Source organism: Pieris brassicae, chromosome 1 (assembly GCF_905147105.1).
Source record: "Pieris brassicae chromosome 1, ilPieBrab1.1, whole genome shotgun sequence".
Classification (NCBI taxonomy): Eukaryota; Metazoa; Arthropoda; class Insecta; order Lepidoptera; family Pieridae; genus Pieris; species Pieris brassicae.
Genome location: NC_059665.1, coordinates 15,027,500 through 15,051,183, shown reverse-complemented (window position 1 = coordinate 15,051,183; position 23,684 = coordinate 15,027,500). Strand labels below are relative to the sequence as shown.

General features: G+C 33.7%; 2 protein-coding genes and 2 non-coding genes across 6 annotated transcripts in view; all 4 read right to left on the bottom strand.

Moving 5' to 3' along the window:
• Positions 1–479: 479 nt before the first annotated feature.
• On the bottom strand, positions 480–6,410 carry LOC123713690 (torso-like protein). The gene is made up of 5 exons (XM_045667501.1): positions 5,950–6,410; positions 4,891–5,109; positions 3,782–4,076; positions 3,268–3,399; positions 480–2,294 (listed from the first exon to the last, which is right to left on the bottom strand). The coding sequence occupies exons 1-5, from the start codon at positions 6,048–6,050 to the stop codon at positions 2,034–2,036; spliced, it is 1,008 nt and encodes a 335-aa protein (XP_045523457.1). The 5' UTR covers positions 6,051–6,410; the 3' UTR covers positions 480–2,033.
• A 3,502-nt stretch (positions 6,411–9,912) lies between these two features.
• The window catches only part of LOC123720121 (torso-like protein), a 42,946-nt gene continuing 29,174 nt past the window's right edge, over positions 9,913–23,684 (bottom strand). Inside the window, exons 4-10 of one of the 3 annotated variants that reach the window (XM_045676629.1) lie at positions 17,236–17,350; positions 15,217–15,441; positions 14,717–14,839; positions 14,145–14,319; positions 12,250–12,384; positions 11,666–11,800; positions 9,914–11,204 (exon numbers count right to left, since the gene is read on the bottom strand). In XM_045676629.1, coding sequence (XP_045532585.1) covers positions 10,944–11,204; positions 11,666–11,800; positions 12,250–12,384; positions 14,145–14,319; positions 14,717–14,839; positions 15,217–15,441; positions 17,236–17,336 — 1,155 coding nt within the window. In that variant the 5' untranslated portion in view covers positions 17,337–17,350 and the 3' untranslated portion in view covers positions 9,914–10,943. Of the gene's footprint in view, positions 11,205–11,665; positions 11,801–12,249; positions 12,385–14,144; positions 14,320–14,716; positions 14,840–15,216; positions 15,442–17,235; positions 17,351–23,684 lie in introns of all 3 variants that reach the window. The other 2 variants (XM_045676646.1, XM_045676637.1) reach the window with 2 other exon arrangements.
• Trnad-guc lies at positions 17,700–17,771 on the bottom strand. The gene has a single exon. It is a non-coding gene; the product is annotated as a tRNA-Asp (tRNA).
• Trnal-caa lies at positions 18,053–18,167 on the bottom strand. Its single transcript has 2 exons — positions 18,130–18,167; positions 18,053–18,097 (listed from the first exon to the last, which is right to left on the bottom strand). It is a non-coding gene; the product is annotated as a tRNA-Leu (tRNA).

Below are 23,684 nucleotides of genomic sequence, written 5' to 3'. Positions count from 1 at the left end.
GATTTACATTCTAGGGTGTGGGCCCAATGTTTCTAGTTCCTAAGGGACTCAGAAAGGACAATTAGCTCAAAGTCTAATTTCCTTACGTCAAAAATGAATACAGGAGTAATAGTTCGCCCTAAGTCTGGTTTCTGAATCACACCCTAAGAGAACAGAAAATCAAAACGTGCTAGTCTTTACACGGCCTAATTTTATATGCTTTAACACACTCAGAAAATCATCTCGAGGCAAAAGTGAGTCCACTAAGAAAGTGGTAGATAACGCCACCGAGACGGAATAGCAGTTTCTGAAATGAGCGCAAAATCAAAAAGCACAGTTGTTATAATTTTGCTTATGGCTACTATCTAGATGTTTCATGTCTTTCGTTTCGTATTTTTAATTGCGCGAAGTTGTGTACTGCATACTGTATATAGCACAATTATGTTTTTTACATGTTTGTACCTAAATGTATTAGTGGAATTAAAAGACTTTGATGTGGTTAAGTGGTTTTATTTTGAAATAATTTTCTACATCCTTTAAAGTGTAGACATGTGGGCTCAACACGTGAACGGTAACAACGTGTTTTGGTTCTAAAGTCCAGCCTTAGGGCTATACCTCACCGAGATGCCATGGTGACGTTATCATGGTTACGTCTGGCGTCCCTGCTTCTCCAATGCATTCAGTTCCGTCTCGACAGTCAGAATTTGATGTGGAAATGACTGCGCTGTTATTATATTATTACCAGCGTCGTAAAAAGATGAAACGAATAATGGATAAAATATGGGTACATTCGTCTGTATCAAACCGAAGCCAAAGCGATGTTTTTCTTAAACTATGAAGATTTGAAGAAATACACTGAAAAATGTTCTGAGGATGTTACTAACATCATTTGATGAATTATTGAGTTTATGTCGGAAATGTGGTAACTGGTTGGCGACTGAGTTAGTGACGGAGCATACAAACACGTGCAACAACTGGCTGCTCCGCTTGCGGGACTGACATTTTTCAGTGTATTTTCTCAAACCTTCATAGAGTTTAAGAAAAACATCGCTTTGGCTCCGGTTTTATACAGACGAATTTACCCATATTTTATACATCCATAGGTGGCCAAGTAAGTTAGCCGGCATACATCTCAATAACTCTGCCACGTCGCCATGGCATCTCGGTAAGGTATGGCCCTTAGCGCTAATTATTACATCCTAGTGTCTAATCTCACCCTAAGCCTCAACTCATATTAGCGTAGAGTCGAAGCCGCAAGCAGAAGAAAAAGTGAGTATAATTGTTTACCGCCGAGCGAGCTCTATTCGTGAATGTACAAAAGCTTGAACTGGTTTCAACCTTGTCATAAAGGCGCAAGGCCGCGCGTTCTACTTGAAAAACATGACACGTCGCTTCGCTTCGAGTATGAGCCAATATGAGTTGAGCCCATGTTTTATAGGGCCGATGAAATCAGTCGATATATACAAGACCTTGACCTAATCTCACATCTACAAAATAAAAAAGACTTATAGGAATACAATGCTAAGACATTAAAGTAGGAGGTCAGTATAAAATATTAAGTACAAAAATGATAAGTTTTAAAATCACTAGATTTATTAAGACGCAATATTTACAATATTGACGGCAGTACAGAGTCATCCCTTAAATTATCTCAAATTGTAGATTGATGTTATCTCGATTTTTGGTTTATTTATTGTTTATACAAACATAAATTAATAAGTAGTTTTTATGATCATCATACTTAACTTACAAAATATGTAATCGTCATAAACTGCAAATCTTATTATAAGTAGGTCCTTATTTGTACTTTCAAGTTATAAAATTTATATTTTTAAATTACCCTTTTAACAGCTTAAGTTCTAATAATTGGATGCATTTGTATATGAACTGTCAATTTTATTATCCGTAGCGCCCACGCACACGTAGGTAAAAATATACATGTAATAATAAATTTAGCATCCTGTTAAAATTTACGTAGTAAGTCTGTTGTACCACGCGTGTGTATACTTGCTGGTAAGGAAGACATTTGTGATTTTCTCTAGTCCTCATATTTCTTACGCATTCACTTCCCATAATTTTAAATCATTTTCGACTATTTCCACGAATCTATCACCTATAATTGTATCTTTAAATAGCGGTTTGAGTGTTTTTAAGTTGAGACTAAGTAATGCCCCATTATCCATCATTTCGTTGAGTTTAAATGCTAAATTACGGTTGTAATGAAGCCTCAAAAGACTCGGTCTGGAGAATAAATATTGGCTGTCCCTCAAGTTCTTTCGGGCCCATTTTTCTACTGTCTTGTTGCCACTTGCTATCTGTAAAATAAAAACGAACTAAAGAAACTTATTTTTTTTGTTTTGCTATCTTAAAACGCTAACAAAACTTACAGCGAATGAAAACATCGCGCGAGTCGATTTTTTTAAAATGGATTATCTCTTGACTAATGTAATGTAATTTATGTATTACCTAATTAATAGTAAACATAATAAGGTCTCCAATTACACTTCTTAGTCTGTGTAGATATTGGCAGATTATATGAAAATAACTAAAAAAATTGACCTTTCTAACCTTAATAATAATAATCATTTATTTACTTTAGATTACAAAGATCCATTCTGGTCAACAAATTTTAAGTACCTCAAGCGATCACAAATCCTATCCTAAAACATGCAGAAATTTTTGATGTGAAACTTCTTTAGGCGAATGAGGTTAAATTTATTATTGATGAAACGCAATAATACTATAATAATTAACGTCACGAAGATGTGCAGCGTTTTTGTCGAAGAAAAGGGAGAGAGTGAGAAAGGGCGAACGTAGCATGACGTAAATAGACATGGAGCGAGAGGAGGGAGAGAGCTATAGTGAGAAAGATTGAGACAGAGAGTAAGGGAGATCGAGGAAAAATACACGCTATTGGTTGATGTATTCGTTTAGTAGTTACATATTAGAACTTTAGATGGCAATTCTGTCGCATATTATGTGCAGTAAACGCAGATTTTTTATTTATTTATATTATATTTATGCTAATGAGCACGTATACAGTGTGCAAACAGTGTAAGTATAGATATACAAATACATGGAGTGATCATATACTACACACATACATAATCATCTATTGGGGCTTTTACCATAGTAATAATTAATTTACAAACAAGTTTCATTTCTGACATGTGTATTTTGTATGCTCGCACTTTTTCTGAATGACCTAAACTAAAACTTAGTTACATGGTTTATGTATTACATTTATTAATACATCTACAAAATTAATAACACTTGAGAATCACTTACCCTAATATCTCCAACTTGTCTGAGAAAAATTGATGAGAAGTAGAACCTCAGATCCGAATTGGATCTTCTTCTTTCTCGTAATCTTATGAAATTCTTAAGTGTATTGTAACCACTGCGTTTATATTTAAAAACCTAAAAAAAACAAAGTTCAAGTTCAAAACAAAAACCAAGACGAAACATTGTTTGTACTATGAATTTGACGTTAAAATAGCTTCCTTCTGATACCTCGGATTGATGCACGTAAAATACGTATAGCCTAAATAATAACAGAAAGTAATCAGGATAAGGATTGAGGGTTAATAAAAAGTATGAGCATTCATTTATTTCCAGCAATTTTGCACCGCGGACAGCGCGGTTTACAGCGGAGGTTTTCCGCGTTACGTCCAGCATTGATGACGACGTTTTTGTACTCAGTTTTGATGTAGTTATTTTGCGCTCGCTATTGCCATTGGAACTTGTCATCAACGTAAGGCCAGAGCCAAGTTATCTACGAAACATTACAAGAAAGACTCACTTGATAAATAAAATTTCCAGTTATATATGAGTCGATATAATGCGTGCCATAGCTCTTCATAAAGCGTCTCAAATCCGTTGCATCAGACGCGTTAAGCTGCTCAATCGCCCGAAATACATAATCCTTCACTTTAATTGTCCGTTCTGTGTTTATTCGTACGGAATCTTTGATTTTAGATAATGTGACGAGAACGTAGCAACAGTCTTCGGACCGTGGGTCGTACTCCATGCCGAACGCTCGCATGATTTCACCTGGAATCCAATCGCCTAAAAATGCCTTCCACGGAACGTCTGTACTGAAAATTATGTATTATTATTAATATGAAGGATGTATTTCATTATAATAACGTGCATATCGCCTTTGAGTTCTATATGATGGAATCGTTAACGAGTCTGAGACACGCTGTGAAAAATAATCAGTGATTTTATTGAAAGAATTGCAATGAATAAGAGTTTTTTTTTGTTTAATAAGAGGGCGTGCGTGGTCACGGTCACTGAAAAGCTCGCGAAACGTCGGGAAAAAAATTAAAATTTAGAATTATGTCAATAATTTTAAATTTTAATAATAATACATAGCTTTAATCCGTTCAAAAAGTGTTTTTCTTAATGTGTAAAAGCTATTTTAACAAAAGACAAGCCAACAACAGATGAATTATGATCAACGATCGTAAAAAGTTACTACAAAAAAAAACTCATTTATTCATATAGGTAACACTTATGAAGGTCAATAAAGAATTACATATAAAATGCTTCTAATTTTTCATTTACTGCCAGTTCCCAAATCAAGGGCCTAGAAGCCATTACAGGCCATTGACACCCACGACATCCAAAATCAGACATCACCTATTTAGGTACCTACGTCTAAATAAAAAGATTCGGACAGACAATTGCTAAATATATGTAGTTCGTATCGTAATATCATGAATATATATAATATTTAACATATACTTTGTTAACTATTACGCAATACCACTTTGTGGATCCAGCTGTCTACTGAAGTATTTCATATGAAAAATTTAACACCTTCAACTTACAAATAAGCTAGCTAAACCGTATTTTCGAGACAGTACTAGTTCTATATAAGAGAAACTAGTTAAAAATAAATCATACCCTTCTATTTGGAAGTGTTTGAAGTAGACTTGTAGAAGATCGTCGAATTTTTCACAGAGATGGAGGTTCATGTTTACCATTGTATCGCCAGGTGTGATGGTACTACTGACGTTTTCAAACACCCGTATATTCTTCTCCCTAAAGGGTTCTATGGGTTCATAATTCTCATCCTCGTAGTCTGCTGAAACTACTTGCGTTACTTGGGATAGGTCGCCATAACTAGAAAGCGATAAATAAATATTTATGGTGAATATTAACCCGTGTGGCATTGTAAGTATATTTGACAGAAATATTTTTCTATATTCGAAACGAGACGACATGTTTTTTTTTTATTTTATCAGTATTACGTAAACTAAGACTTATAAGAAAATGGGTTTGGTCTGAACTAAAAATTGAAATGACCTAACTACGAGGTTAATTTTTTCATAAACATTTAAATGACCTTAACTATGATCTGATTTAATTGAAACAATTGTTTTATCAATATACATTCCGATGCATATTTGGGTTAGTTATGGTTGACGTATTTTGAGGTCAAATTTATGTACCTAAATAAAAATTGCTTTTTTTAACATAAAATAATATCCAGATATATTGATAACAGAAATGTTTTACTGTAATCGGTATAATCTCGTGGATAGGAGGCAAATTAGTGCATACAAAGATGCATAAATTGTATCTATTTAGGCTCAGTTGACGATCACGGTCACACAATACCATCTATGCACAACTTGGACTCCTTGGATTCTTAAGGAAACTTACGAAATATCAGGCTATATTTTCGCATAGTTATTGAAGTTGTACAACATATGTGCACTTACCCCGGGCAACCCATGATTAGTCAAACCCCAAAGAACAGATTTAAACCTTTCTAAAGTTCAGTAGAACATAACAGGCACATTTATTCGTTTCTATCTTTAATAATTTTAGTAACTATTCTGATAGCCTCCAAGGCTTAAATATCTTCATGATTTAATTAAAGAGCCTCGCAATGGAGTCCCACATATAGCCGTTTGTCAGCGATTTTAAATCTTAAGATGAAAATCAAATTATACTCACTTCGCAAACACATCAATAGCGTTACCAATACTAAGACTATATCCTAAGTCCTCCTCACTGCCACATAAAGCACAACACAGAAGCACTAACAACCATAACATTATTAACAAACTATAAATAACTAACAAGCTAGCAATCCCGCGAGGCGGCGTTGACTGAGATTTTTTAACAATTTGCTAATGTGTAAACAGTGTGTGAACTTGACCCAAGAGATTAGGCCCGTATCATTGCACTGGGAGTGTGGTACGGATTTACTTGGTAATTTAACTATTGTTAAGTCTCTTGTAAATAAATAAACTAAAGGAAAGATAGGCACAGTGCAAGAGGAACAGAAAAGTGGAGCAACAATGTCCTAAACTGGTGTCCAGGGTACAGCAAACGAAAAAGAGGAAGACAACTTAGGTGGATAGATCAAAGATCAACTGGCAGGTACATGGCAGAGATGATGCCAAAAAGGGCACACAGATACCTAAAAGAAGATTCAAATAGAAACGTGTTTAAATGTAAAAGGATATGAATTAAAAGGCTATTATTATTATTAGTTTCCTGCATTGTCTGGAAGAGATGCCACTGAAAGTCACAGGTTGTGGTTTTAGTTGTATGTAATTTTGTTCAATCACTGCGATCTGGTTATACCCTGAAACGCGCTATAATGTCTATCGCTAAAGATATAGGTATGTGAACTTCTTGACCTTAGCCACTGTGGTTAGACTGGTCGAGGATTCTACCTCTAGGTCCAGGTTCTTTCCTCCACAACTTGTCTTTGTTGCATATAAATACACGTCTAGTTATTGTTCAATCAGACTACATAGACTATCTAGTATTGGAAATGTTACACAAAATTTTACACATTTAAACATATATTTTCATTCAAATATACTTACGCATTTTATATTTACATGTTTGTAATGCAGGCGAAGACACCGAGGATTCCATATAGTGATAATTCGCGTGCAGATCAGTTGCATAAAGCAGAAATAAAGTAGTTGTTTCCTGTAGTTAAGGACATATCCATTTGATTATGACTTATTCATGATAAATGCCAAGGTTCAAGCAAATTAAGTAAAAACACGAATCGAAATCAGAGTAGAGACTAAATTTTTCCGGCAACGATATGTTTCGATATTTTGCTCGCTTCGCTTTATTCCTCCGCCTGTCACCTATAATTTAAATATTCTAAATAGTTTGTTTTTTTGTTTAAGAGTAGCATCCGTAAAACCAGAGAAAATTAGAATCGTCGAAATTCTACAGACAAACACCACAGAGTAAAGTAATTTTATACAATAGATAAAATAATAAAATTTGTGGCATTATTATGATAAAACATTACTACGTTATAGACAAACCTACATACTCAATCATTAGTTCTATAAAATAATACAATACTTATTAATTATCACACACGCAATATGCACTTGTTGAAACACTTAACACGGTAAATTTGTGACTCGAATAAGAATTATAGTATATCGACCTAATAAATTGTTCTATTTAATAAAAAGTTACGAATTTCAAGGTTCCACGTTTATGCTTGGTATTGTGATAACCCTTTGATCTACACGGACTTATCTAAATCGGGTATTTTTATTAGATATAAACAAATCATAAAATAGATTCGTATATAAATCGTAATATTTTATCTAGATTTCAGTCTAATATACTTTTGTTGTTGATACATTTTCTTTCCCTATTGCAAGAATAATGTTAGAAATGCGATTACGCATGGGATTTGCGAAGTTCCAACGCGGCTGTGCAATAGTTTCTCTATGAGAGGAACATTTCCTCGTGCAGTAAATATCTTACGAAAAGATTGTAAGAACTGAAATGTCAGAAACGCTGATCTACCTACTAGCCTGCTTCGAACCTTATTCAGAAATAAGAACCCAACGTGAGAAAAGGTTATAACACTGGATAATATATGTATGTGTACCTATTAGAGCACAACAAAAATATGATTGTTAAAACTAGAAGACAGTGATTTTTTCCAATGATTCATGTTCATTTGTATAACGAAATCATACAATCATAAAATACGTTTCGCAGTACAGATACCGCCAAACTTCTTAAGCATTAAACAATGGAGTGGGGGAAAGTTTGCGCAGCGCGGGTCACGAACGTCAACTGATTTACCAATCACGCAATCGACAGTCACTCTCCCGCCGCCGCGCACAACCGAAGTGATATATAAACATCGTTTCTGCGCAGGCAAGGACATTTGTTCGAATTGTTTGCCGGTATCTGTACTTAATGTATGAAGAAAGGTATGGAAGCGCGTAAAAATAGCCAAGTGTAAGTGCGACAAATAAGAAAGGATAGGTATCAGTTATGCTATTTTCAACGAATGTAAACACTAGCTTTAACGTAGCCTCTACTCTCTGTGCGTGTTGGTTTAGTATAAATTATTCAATAACCTAAATCTTACGCGTATGAGAAACAAGTATTTTTAGAATTTTGTATATCGTTATTATAACCTGTGTATCTTTAAGAGTATCTACCCAACAAGCGAATTGTGCAAAGCAACTTAAATAGTGTTGTTCTCTTTTTATAATACATAAAAACCTGATAGAATAGAGTGGGAATCAAGTTGGAGATCTTAATTTTTAAAGTATTACAAGAATCACGTGTATTACGTGATTTTCTATAACCTATTGATACATAACCACTCGTTTCATCTCAGTCGGTCGAAGTTCGTTGTTTCAATTAGATTAAATTTGATTTTCGATGCTTCCTGGTGGCTGTCACCCAAGTTTTTCCCACATTTGCCGAAATATTTGCGGAATGCGGTTACTGTAAAAGTTGAATGACACGGTATCAGCGTTAGTTTACTTTATGATAATACACTTGTCTATGATTCGATGCCCTCATTTTATATAAATCACTTGCGGATGTATAAGGGCCACATTCTGAATCGTATTAGAGAACATAATATATTTAACGTATTTATGGTTATCCTTTCAGTAGACCTCTCTCACCCGGAGGGGATTAACCGCGAGCTACGAGTTATCCGCTACAACCGACCAGACACCAGGGTGAATTCGTGAGTACTCTGTGGCCCCAATCACCGGACACGACACCACGACCGAGTCGAGCATATTCGACTCGGTTTTCTTCTCGCATGCTGCAACCTCCGTCGCGTCGAGGGCTATTGAGCTCCGTACCACCTTGCAATAGGAGTGCGGGATCATATACATCACTTGAAGGGGGCTCTGCCCTGAACGAGACTAGGTACACCTGTAATGTGCTACATGACTACAGCAGACCTCATCCAATATATTACCATTTGGCACCAGTTACCTGATGAGCTCTAAATATTATGCAATGCCTGCTCCTAGGGTAACATTCAGATTCCAGACGTCGTTTGTCAAAATCAACCTCGCTTTTAACATACTTATCTATTTCAGCTTTTAATCTGAAAGCCTAAATTCTAAATCTTGTGCCTTAGGTTACTTGCAAAGCGAGATAATAATACTACCAAACATTCATATTATTGTACATTATTTGAGTTACATTGTGAAATGAGGTTTTAGCGACATCTACGGCTACAATGACTGCGATGACAACACATCATGAAACTCACTAACAAAGTTATTCCGACCTCTAATAATATATTTTTTATCTCTCACTGGTTAGACTGGTGTAGGATTCTCTCTTTAGATCGAATATCACAAACTTCCTTCCACCACAAGATTAATGTCAATTTGTTTTCAAGTATATTCCTTTGCCAAGAGGCACAACGTACTCTGAGATAAACTGTAGTAAAATATATTATAGATCACAGAGCAAAAAGTTTCGGAATATAAATGCTATATTATTATTATGATTTATATGTATTTGGTTTGATGCAATTGCTTGACGTTTTTTATTCATATGAAAGATACTTGCCTCAAAAGTTGATAGATCGAGCTTATTTATTTGTTGCGGGACAAAACGATATGCAAAAATAAAAATTCATAAAATATGTTTATTCTTACATGCTAACATATTTACATTTTAATACAATAAGAACACTGTAGGGTTGTAAATGCAGCATCGTGTTTGATCATGTTAAAATAAATTAAAAAATAAATAAGTAGACATCTGAATTATAAAATTAAATATACATATTTATCGATTTTTTTGTAACAAAAAATGTGGTGCCCGCCACGTCAGCAATGGATAATCAAATAAAACTTTCACCAACCACAAACAAATTTATAGTCACCAATTCCTATAAAAATAATTGGTCTATTTGCTGTTCCAACTAAAGTCTGTCTTTTTACCTTACAGCGTAAATACTTCGACTGAAGGAGACGATGAGCTAAGAAAAGAATTTCGACTAATTTAGTTCGTAGTTTCGACATATAGACAAACTCTAGAGACTTCATTTGTTGCTCTAAATGTTGACTCTTAATTTTTATTAAAACGGATAACACTTCGACCATATTCTGGCCTTAAACTTAGCACTTTAGTATGCCAATGACGTTAAATTCTAGTCAGGAACGTGACCGCTTTCGGATTATACCTTCATAAATATTGTAAGGAGGAATCACAATATATTTATCACCAAATCTTATAAAACGCAAGAGGGCAACGTGATATATAATTTTAAATACAATTTTTTTTTCTATAAAAATACATATACAATAAATTTGTTGTATAAAGTTCCAAAAATATAGAAACCTTTGCAATGGACGAATATTAAAACTATACTTGTTTGTACTTACACTGGTGGAAAATTAATCGTTATAAAAATAAATATTGATCAATCACAGAAAAATATAGCATTCTCTCATTAATCAAATATAAACTAAAATACTCTTGTCAGCACTATTTAAAGGGAAAAATTTTAAGGTACTCCAAGCTAGTAATCATTTGAGCAAAATAAAGCATATAGTTTATTTAATATGTAAGAATTTAATGCTTCTCACGAATCGAAAATTTTTGGTCCATGGAGCCGGAAAATGCGAGGTTCAGAATGGTTGGAGTGTATCTTTAAATCTGCCCTTTAAAATCTATCACATATTACTCTCCCACAATTTTAAATAATTGTCTATCACTTCTTCAAACCACTTTCTTTTTTGCGCGTCTTTAAACGCGGGCGATAATGTCTTTAATTCTAATTGTAATAAGGCTTCATTTCCTAATAATGTATCTAAATTTCTTAAAAGCGCCGGCTCTCCGTGAAGCTTTAAAAGACTTGGGTACGAAAATATATAATAATGTACCCTGAGGCGTTTCATCGCCCAACTTTCCACTGTTTTATTTCCACTCGCCACCTGAAATATTAATACAAATTTTATATATAAAGATGGTACAATTAACAAAAAGTACTATAAGCTACTTCTCAAGGCAGATTTTCAAATATATTTGGAAGTTGGCAAGATGTCTTTGTGTTTATACTAAGCTAATTTGCCGTTGTGAGTTCGGATCCCTGCTATAATACTTGATAGTGTTATATTATAATAAGACTTGATGGTGAAGTACTATTGGAAAATCAGCATATCTCAGAGGTGCCTTATCTATCTGTCCGCACTCGATTAGTGTAGAAACGTATAATCATACCGTAGAGATTTCCACATGAAGTTTACTTTCTTCAACTCATCTTGCCAACTAACGATATATATAATAATTTTATAAGTAACAAGAAGTTGGTGTATGTTAAATTAAAGTATATGTGATGATTAATGGTTAATGTGGTGAGTGTGGACTAATGACGGAAATTGTCGTCACAAAATACCTTGATCTGGCCAATATGCTTGGCCTGCCATGGCGAGAAATATCCTTCCAACTCTTTAGCAGTTATATCGGCCACGCCCTTGCTTTTAAGTCTCTCTTTGATCATAGAGTATGCGGTTCTAGAGAACACAAATACCTGGAGTGAGAGCATAGACAAGATTCACGCTTTTGAAACTCTTTTGACATTTGGGCGTGAACTCTTGGATTATACGCGTTATAAGCTTCTTTTCTTTATTCTATCTATATTATGAGTAGAGCTAATATTGGCCATGTAAACTAGTAGTTTTCTAAAAACTTCTTCATTTTGGGAAGGATGAGAAATGATGACGATATGAAACGATGAAGAAATGATAAAGAAAAGAAGTTTATGATGACCAATGAGAGAGTGAAGTGATCATGATACAATTTCTTTTTGGCTGTTGAATCTGTGCTCTTAGATTCTTAGTGCTTTAGTCTCATTGAATTCTCTAGTTCATTGTAATAACATAGCCTTACGGTAAGGCAACACTCGATAAAACTATAGTAAATCTTACAAATGTCACAATATTTTTTTTTACTAAAAGCACAGATCCATAATGATCAAACCTTCACAGCTCCAACGTGTTCCGCGAATAACGGGGAGAAGAAATTGTTCATTTCAGCTGTGGGTATGTCTGACACGCCCCGCGACTTAACACGCTCTTTGATCCGGGAGTACACGCCACGAGAGAACACAAACACCTGGGAAGTGCTTCTGATAAATACATAATAGATCTCGAATTCTGTACCTATGTATTAAATATTTCCTTATAAACTTAGCTCTAAATGTCGACTTATAATACTCTTCCTGTACTCTAGAGTCATCAAATATCTTTAAATAGATTAATAATTAAACTGCATATGAGAAGAAAATAAGGAACTCATTGGCATCCCCCCCCCCCACTTGTGTCGTTTTTATTTTGCTATGACCTTGAACTCAGTTTATTCCGACCAACGAGGACGTCGCGTGCGTCTATGGGTTGACATGTTCGTTAGTATAAGCATACTTCCTTTTAATGACTTTGCATACGGCTGGTAATAACACTTCCGTCGTAATTATATTTTCATCCTATTTTAACTTATTGATGAAAAGGTAATCTTACCAGCGCAGGTGTGCCAAAAATATCAAACATTATAGATTTGAGGTTAACAATATAAAATTCGACTAAAAAACCCTACCAACTGTATATATTTCGTGGTTTATCTTTCATGTCCTGTCTAAAATCATTCTAATTTAGAAAACACAGAATTGCGAGTCAGTCGCTAAGGTAACGAAAATCTGATAATACAAAGCTGAAGAGTTTGTTTAGTCGAAGAAAGACTAGAGACTATATAACACCATGGTAGAAACAAATCAAAAATTGTTCATCCATTCGATTAAAGTTTTAAATACTTCGACAAACTCTTTTACAATCATTTTGTTAAAACAATTATTAAGGATTAGGTGACAACTATTGGATATTGTGATTATAGATAAATATTCAATAGTATTGCTGTAAGTCGACTGTTAATAATAAACACGTTTTATATAAGGTTATTACATTTTATCTACAGTGAATTTCAAATGTTTACATAGATATTACATATGCCCAAACACAGCTCAACTAATAAATTATTAGTAAATTGTCTTGGATAATGTAGGTACTAAGTTTTAGTAGTAATTCTTCATATATATGGTGTGATCCGTTTTAGCAAATCTTTTAATATAAAAAGCTGCGTATTGTGAAGAAACCGAAAGTGTAACTATTGACCTTACATTGGTATTAACAAATAACACTTAAAAAATTCAAAAAAATAAATTGAAAAAGTAACTATTTATATTACGACCGCAATTAACGAATCAAATCACAAATCATATTTGTAAATGGTGAGTCAGGAATATCGGTAAAGAAAATTATCGGTATGTTTTCAAAAACTTTCCAAAACATAATCACGTTTCACTCCATGGAAAATATCACGTAAGGTTAAACGTTGCAAGATGATGCATAAAAATCTTTGATGATAAATATCGTTCAACTGTTACGCGATTACAACATATTAAAACCATTGTTAAAATTTCAATCAAATCAATTTACTTAAAAAATTATAATAATTTAGTTCCTGTTTTTGAACTCCCGAAGTCTTTTGTACTGTTTTTCAAGTTTTTGTAAGAACAAATTTTCTTATCTGTTGTTAACTCTAATAATTAGTTAACATACAATACTGTATAACCTTAAACAAAATTTTCTACTATTATTGTAAATTGTATTATATTTGTAAAAAACTCTTTTAAGTATTTTTGTAAATATCTTAATGGGTAAACTATTTTCAAGCCATAGTCAAATAATCAATATCGTAGTGTTTATCAAACGTTCCTAAGCCTTTTAACGACATATAATATTTATATACCTATAGTTAAATCTGGGATAACATATATCTCAAACCCCTATTAGTATCCAGTTATATATGAACAGTTAAATTACCTGGTATAATGAATTTCCAGTTATATAAGATGCTATATAATGTGATCCGTATTTTCTGATAAAATCTGCTATAGAGACCGTGTCGCCTATAGTAGTGTCTTGTATGGCATCGAATACTACATCCTCCACCGGTACATTTGGTGGTAAATCGCTTAGTTTTGCTGTTTCACGAAACCTGAAATATTTATTCTAGATAAATATTTACAATAATGTCAACGGACTGACTTATTACAAGCGATTACTTCCAGGCAACCGCAATGAGAAAAATACATCAACACGCACCGTTTTAACTTTAGTAAGTACTCATCCGTCTCATTTCATCACAGCAAGACCACAATTTTCCAGACGTTACACGTGTCCATGGGCGGCGATAAGCACTTTATTTGAGTGGCCCGCCTCCTAGTTTGCCCCCGTGTCATAAAAAAGGCTACAAAATATATAGCTCTGTCATAATTTCGACTTGAAAATGGAAGTTGGCCCTTTGTGTGATAAAACCTTCGAAATTGGCTTCTGCTTCCTGCTGCCAAAACTTGAAATCAGTTAGAACGCTAATCTTAGTTATATGTATTTACCTCGACACCCTAACAAGTACATAGCAGTGGTCCCCGTTGATAAACGAGGAGTTGATACCCAAATTCCGCGCCATGATATCTGTCGGCCAACCAGCTGTGAACGCTCGCCATGGCCGCTCTAATCTGGAACATTATAGATATCAATTATATACGAGCTCACTATATCTATAATCATAGTTACAATTTCAAAATGGCTGCTCATAGAAAAAAATCATAAGTAGGGAAGTCACCATAACAAGAGCCATAGAAAAAACTTGATGATAGCGCACAAACAAATTTCTTAAAAGGCCAGTAACGCATTTGCTTTCTGGCAATGTGAGTGTCCATGACTGTATCATAATAAATACATACATAACATAAATTGTATAATCAGAAATATCCTTTTGTGTACAATTATGATTATAAGGCGTCATTAAGAATGAAATGCGTGACTCTGCTCGTTATTATATACGTAGCTGCAAAATTTAAATTGTCTATTCTTATTAACAGAAGAAACTCGCCTCTCAAAGCTGAAATCTCTAAAATACGCCTGCAGCAATTGTTTCAGGTTATCGCAGAACTCCATGTGAAAATCGCCGTCGAAGAGTGTCTTCGCATGTCGAGGTTTCGGCGCCACAGTGAACTTTTCCACGTCCTTGAACACACTGACCGTTGGCTCCCGAAATACCCAGGACTCTGTGTCATTACGTGGAACAACTCGCATACAAATACTGAGGTAGCCATATCTGAAAAAAGACGCTGCATGATAACTATGGTGGCCAAAATCAATGTAATTATTGTTCTGTAATTACGATTGTGACAGCACAATGACAGAAGAGTGTAAAAAATTGTAATACTTTTTTTTACAAATATAACAGGAACCATGTACTATTTTGTTGCATACTAAAAGGTTTTAGATGACAGCTCTCAGATCTGAGCTCTTCTTATTGTATTTCGTATACTTTAATAATTTTTTAATTTCCAGTTTTCATAAATTGGATATAACTATAAACAAATATGAAATAATTTACAAATAGCGAACACAATTACCAACAAACGTGTCACTCAGGATTGCCACCGAATGTTTTATATTCGTGAAATCGTTTAATATCTCACAAACTTTACTTCCTTATAATATTATTGAAAAACTATTATTTTAACTTACCGTTTGATCAAAACAAATCAATTAAATAATTAAAAACTAGGTAGTACAAAGAACTTGGTACCGCATTCCTTTAAATTGTGATATTCCTAGTATTATTTAAACAATGCAGTCAATGATATTTAATAACAGCATACCCATAATTGTGTGTATGTGTTGCACCTACCAAATATTTCTAATACCAATTGCCAAGTATTTGTTGTCATATTAACTTCAGTGCCAAAGAATTTGTCGTGTTGATTTGTTGTTTTTTATGTTACAGGAGGAAAACGGCAGGCGGCTCACCTGATGCTAAGTGATAACGCTCCCAAGTGCGTTGCCGGCCTTTTAAGAATTGCTCTTTTCTTAAAGGACCTTAAGTCGAATTGGTTTAAAAATACTTTAGTGGGCAACTTTGATGTACATAGTGGCAAAAACAGCTTTTAGAAACGCTCAGTTGTGGAACGACGGACGTCGAGGTGATACGGATGGTATTTTGTATTCTGCCTTGACGTCCGATGATGAAACATTGCTGCCGGTATTATTATAGTACATTTAATCAAACCTAGCGATTTATATTTAAGAAAATATCAAAAAAATATATATCTATATAATTTATATTGCATAATTTGCAAATTAGTAGGAAACAATTTTATCTATATTTGTAATATGTTAATTATGAGGAAAGTATACTGAGCCAGTAACGACAGACGGTATATGTACATTGTACTGTGAGTGACATTTATTTGGATTAGTAGTTACCCGTTCCAAGGAACGCAGTTCTGTGGACAGCACAGATTTATGTAGCATATTACTACGAGTACAGGCCATAGACAACGCATTGAAGTATTATTTTTTCTAAACACCAGTATCGAGGAATGAAATACAATACAACATCGAATTATTCAACAATGTTTTTAAATACATAATATATCAAACCACATTTACGTCAATTCCATATAAAAATACATCAATAATTAACGATACACGTTATATTCCTTATAACGTGTATCGTTCAACACATTTAAAGGAAGGAATGTTGATTGATGATCAGGTTCATACATTACCATTAATTATGCATTTGTATCGCATACCGTCGTTATCCAGTGATAAGATAGACAAACATAATGATAAACAAAGGACCATATCAGAATTCTCAGGTGTCGTAAGGCCATACTGAGACTGAGTAAGCAATGAATAATAATGTCAATATTACAAAAATAGATCGCAATATTCGTTGTTCAAATGGTCTACTGCAATCGGATGAAATGTCATCGTGTTTTTTTTATTATTTGGAGATTTTTGGTGTAAGTAATAATACTTTCGCAAACCGAAAACATGTTTTATTTAATACTAAACGATATGTTATTATGTAAATCAAAATAAATTAGATAATTACCTCATAAATATGTTGATGGATTTACCGACGCCCAATTCGGAATCAAGGGTGCCGGCGCGGCACAGTGCTACCGCCAGCAGGAACACTGCAGCGCGCACCATTACGCGCTCAGCCGCTGTCAACAAACAGTTTACTTAGTTTTGAATGTTTCAACTAGATGTCGCTAAAACAAGTGACAGTTTTATAAGGGTTTTTGATCATCGCCTTTTGATGACGTAATTTATTATTTATAATCTACTATTATTACGTAGTTTAAGTAGTCCGGGTGATTTAAAACCATCTACTATAGAGAATATACTTGAATTGTAGCTTTATTTAAATCTAAAATATCATGTTAAGTTATAAAAATCTCTATATAAATTGTAGAATATTTTCTATCATGTTAGAAGATTAAATTGTGTCTATAAATAATATTTATGAAGTAGAAATATATTTAAAGTATGTAAGAAAATATAAAAAGAGAACTCCACGGCGGGGAATCGAACCCCGGTCTCCCGCGTGACAGGCGGGGATACTGACCACTATACTACCGAGGATTGTGATTATTTTGTTGAATTTTAGCAATATATAATACTGTTTAATTATGTGTTAATTTATTATATAGTATTGAGGACAATGAATTATAACTGATATATGATGCATATTAAATATATTATTTACGTATTAACCGAATTTTAAATAGGATTTTATAAAAAAGTAATTAAATATACAAACTTGTATATTTTTATAAAAATACACTGTTGTATTTTTACCGAGGAGATTAAAAATAATAATAGGATCAACATATCATAAATTACTACAACAAATACAAAAAGTTTGTCAGAAGTGGGATTCGAACCCACGCCCTCAGAGAGGACCAGAACAGCTCGGACCTGTTATACAGGCAAGGATTCCCTTGAGTCTGGCGCCTTAGACCGCTCGGCCATCCTGACTGATGATCGAGAAGTCGAAATATACGTACGTATTCCATGGTTTTTTATTTTTTCGTCATTTCACTAGATGGCAGTGTCTTTCCACGTAAATATGTTACAGAAGATGTAACACTGAGGCGTTATTTAATCACGTTATTACTTAGTAATGCTTTTTAATACACGTTAAAACATTGATTAATACTTAAGTAAGACCTTGACCGAGATCAAGCAAGACGCACATTATTCGCACGATTAACTAATTTTAAATTCATTGCAATTGTTAGTCAGCCGTTAAATTACTTATTTAACTAAGATAATTAATATCTTTTGACATAGATATTTTAACAAGATTCATAAAAAGTAAAATATGTTTTTTTGTTTATCTTAAGCAGGGATATTTTTTTAAAACTATTCTCAACTCTATTAGCACTCATTAGTGCCTACCAAGAAGGGTATTTTATGGCGAAACAATTGCGGGAATCGAAGCCTGGAGCCCCTTCGGTGATCGCCATATAACTTCGAAGCATACCAGCATTATTACCATCGATAAAGCAAGATAATAACCTTTTTTTAATAAGTAAAGTGAACTTTTAAAATACCATAAAAATTCTATTGTTATAACCTACTTCCTTATCTTAACTTCATTGTTATTGAAGTACCTATTAATATTATGATCATTGCACAGCATCAAATTCGAGTACTCTCAAGTGGGGTATGTAATTATATTTCGATTGCATGTAATGCAATATTTAATACACATTTAACTTTTATACTAGTGACTTCCCCTGGCTTCGGAGAAGATTGCTTTGAAAGACACTGAAATGTGTCCAGGCGGTTCCAGGGCAGAGCTCATTTAGAATATTAGTATGAAACCCCGAATAATGAAGAAAAAATTGCTAAAAGTCAAAGAAGTTTTCTTAAGAACAAATTAAGGTAATTGGAATAATAAAGTATACCGCTCTGTTTGAATGGTATTTGCTCCTCAAAGGGGGAGTATTTTTAGCTGCACTATGACAACAAACTTTACTCGTAAGTACAGTAAGCAAATTAATAACAGTGCCCCTGCTGCTTCGGGTTTGAAAATCATATCTTGAAATGAAAACCGTGAGTTTTTTGTAAAACTTATCGACAGATGAAGTCACGTAAGGCGTGATATTTATATTTATATACTTACATTAAATCCCTAATGCGACCAAATGGAATTCTTACGCGGTATTATTTTTGCGACTGGCAGTCTATAGAAAAAGGAAATACTCGTGGATTTCAAACGTCAAACGGATTCCAGCAAAAACGACTTCCGGTGTTCTATTTTTAATGTTACTTGCCAACATTCTAAGCGCTATATTGCATACGATTTGCGGCATCTTACCCGATAAAATTAGATACAAAAATTTGTCACGTTCCATAAAAATCTAGGTAAAGTAACGAGATTCATTTTGCAATGCATGCTAAATCTGGATTTGTTACGCTGACATTCTAGAACTACGAAATGTCTTGGGCAATAATGCGCTTTAAGAAATGTTATTAAATTGGATTCCACATAAATTAGCATCGCGGTTGCAACTACGAGGAATACATGTTTATAAATAAATAAAATAAATCTGTGGCGCTATAACATTTTATATCTAAAAGGCAAGTAGATGAACAGTCTCCTGTGCCGGACACATGCAGTCAACTTTTTGGGTCTATGGCAAGTTGGTTTCTGTTTGTACAAATGCGCACAGGGACAGAAAGTTAGTGCACAGACGGAATTCGAACACTACTAACACTAATATATAGTTTAAATCGCAATAAACAGCTTTATATGAAAATAATAAAAAATAAAAAAAAAACGTGTGGTCCCTGTGGCAGTGTTTAAAAACAAATGAATATAGACTTTATATAATTTATTGTCATTTCCTTTAAAATATTTTTCAGTTTTCGTACGTCCATCTACCAAAATATTATACTTATAATTGTTTTATGCGAAGAAAGATTTTTTTGCTACCACTGCTTGTAAGGATTACCGGATTCAGGCACGTTAGCATGTAACTGCTAATTGACGTTGATAAGAGATGTTTGTTGAGATTTGAGAGCACCTGTCGTTTACACAATCGTTTAAAATGTAAATGGTAGCTTTTCTACAATGTTATAAATTTAAATATATTTTTTTTCTTAAATGGACTACTTGGCTTGCGATAAAATATATTGTGTAAATTTAAAAATCATGTTCTATATACATTTTCGTCATGAAAGTTTAAAAAATTGTCTATGTTTGGATTTTTTTCTATCGAGCGAAGTTTTCAGTGTATCGATCTTTCAAAATGGATACATAAAATACTCAACTTCTCCAGATATTTTTTTCCATTTGCCCTACTTCGACAGAAACGATGACAAAAACTGGAAAGAAACAATGTACATTTTTGGAGTGTAGCGACCGGATAGGTCCTTAAAATGGCGTTCTTAGATATAACGTGGACGAATGTTCACTACCGGTTTTACCCTAATTTTTTTTAAAGACGACAATGGTAAGCATTTTAAGCTTTTATCAATTCCTTTCTAATTAATTATTTATATTTGTCTCTATTACTCGGTCACACGTAGGACTGTTCTAGGAAACAGCGTCTATATTAGCAATAAAAAATATAAACTATTTCTGTATCAAATCTTAAGTGTATCATAAGTAGGATCTTTCGTAAAGATGGATGAATGTTTCAAGAAATAAATGAGGCTTCATTATTATTGTATGCATTAAATTTCATTATATACCTAATAACTAGAATATAAATTTAGGTAATTAAGTCTTGAGAATGTAACATGTTAATATTATTTCTACTTTCGTATTGAAGTACCTTAATAATATTCTTTGTTAATGAAATAAAATAGGTCAGTAACAATAAAATACTAATTAACTGAATCAAATTACCTATACTAATTGTGTGTCGGAATGTTTAAACGTGATTCATAGCTTGATACCTGCTATAAAAGAGTTTCTAAACCCGTGACTCGAGTCGATACTTCGTGCTAAATGCTATTTTTATAGCATAGGTGGGGCGGGGGGGATTTTATACAAACCCACATACGGGACGCCCAAAAAGAACAGTCATTGCAGCCCATGGAAACCCATTTGGATGCGTTGTTGACTCCGTTTTAACAACGTTTTTGAGCCTAATTAGCGTTAAGCCTCAACAGTAACGATAAGTATGACTATGACCTTCAGATGTCAAAATCAAGCTAATATATTTGATCGTGATTATTGCGAATAGTCTCGACTCTGAGTCTACCCCTAACTCCCATTAGTAATATGAACTTTAACAATCTGTCTATAAAGAATTAACGTTTACTTAAGAGATTTAGATTTATATTGACATATTTGACAGCTCTCAAGACAACATTTATTGGTTTCTTGAAACAGTATTTAACTAATTGTGGCAATAAGTTCACCAATATTAACGAATCTGAGTATAGCTACGAAGTCTAGGGGAAGAAATAAAAAGAATTTATATCTTGTCTGATATATTTAAGGTAAATGCTTGGATTTATTAGTTAAAGATTACTCGGAAGTGAAATCTAATCATAACAAAGATCGAATGTTATCGTAAGTATTTGTAAATATTAAACATTTGCCTCGTGGGAATTAACCTCATACTGAAGTATTGAGAAATTTTTCATCTCTGAGTTTATGCCGTTTCACAGACTACTCATTATAACCTTAATTAATACTTAATTTAAATACATAATAATAATCCAGAGGCGCTACAAATAACGATATGTTTAATTCATAGACAAGTAGGTGATCCGCGAACTCGCTGCGAACTAGATATCTAATTGCTATTGCCGGACAGCTGGAGATCGAACCTACGACCACAGGGATGATACTAGACACTTGGCTAACAATGTATTAAATGATAATTTAATCTACTAATATTATTTAAATTAATCTAATAATACTTTCTAAAATGGCGCGAAATGTGTCGTCACCGTGCATGAGTTATACCGCGGTGCCACAGATAATATATAGGTATAAATTGCATTATGCCATAGAATGCTCGTGATTTTACAAGATATAATTGGTCTTGTCTTCGGACATAGTAACTTTTGAAATATTTTGTTCCTATTTTCATTTTTATGATTATGGGGTAGGTACGTCGTATTGGTCACTTAGAATTCTTTACAAATTAAATTCGGATATTTCACAGTTAAAAAATATATTTTCAATAAGATAACTACAACGTCTAAATGTATCACTTCGTTTTTATAATACTGAAATATATAGTGGATTCCCAATGTAAGGTATCTGCAATTCTAATGAGCCCAAAGCCTTATTTTATTCCTGCGCAGGCTTATACGGGATCAATGAACTGTTCACATCCTGTTGTATTAACTAGTCCAGATTTAGCATTTAGTAATGACTTGTTTATAAAACAACCGTAGCGATTAATCCATTGAAAGTTTAGTCTACAACCTAAGTGTAATCGTGGACTAAACTATTACAATTAACGGTATTTTCAGGTGGAAATTCTTATGCTTGGAAGTTTTATCGAGCAAACACATTTTAATAGTGTTGCTATATGAAAATAAAACATTTGTTTAACATGCATAACGTTGTTTTATCTGTGGAGTTATGTGATCTGTGCTTGGCGCGAAAACAAAAACATGGCGCTCTCTGCTTGTCTATAACTATTAAATAAATAAAAAATTGTAGTATTTATAGATGGAAGTATTGTTTAATATAAGTACTTGTTTTAGAATAGTGAAACCAACATATACTATGAATATGTTTAGAAGAAACTAGTATATATTATGCAATATCGAATAATCTAACCTGATGACCACACAATAAATAGGAAAGTCGGTCGGCAGTCACTTATTTGATGTAATTGAGCTGAATTGCATGTGTTATCAATTTAGATTACAAGTCAAATGTCACCGTTCACGCGCTGATTTAATAAACATCGAGAATAGGTCGATTGCATTTGAGTTTCCTCGTTGTGAATTGAAACACTAAGACACGTACGTACATACTAGTATATGACGTTCTAAGTACGGCAAGGTCAAGCATTTTATTCATTTCTTTCGGCACATACTGGCTGTTTTAACATAATAAAAGAAATTCTTCATTCAACGAATTCATGGTTTACTCTTCTTAGCTTCTATATAAAAAAATAGATTGGTGAATTATTATGTAATTTGGTCTTTGTGTTTATATGTAAAATATAAAACATATAAAACCACAAATCTTTCCTTCTTATATTTTTTTAAAATATGTAATAGGAGGCAAACAGGCAGGAGTTTCACCTGATCTTAGATGATAATGATAATGATGATGCCCATGGACACTCGCATTGCCAGAAATATTGCAAGTACATTGCCGGCCTTTTAAGAATTGGTGCGCTCTTTTCTTGAAGGGCCCTAAGTCGAATTAGTTAGGAAATACTTAAGGGGGCAGCTGGTTCCACATAGTGCGAAAACATTGCCTTAAGAAACGCTCAGTTGAGGAACGACGGACGTCGAGGTGATACGGCTGGTATTTTGCATTGGCGTCCGATAATGAAACTT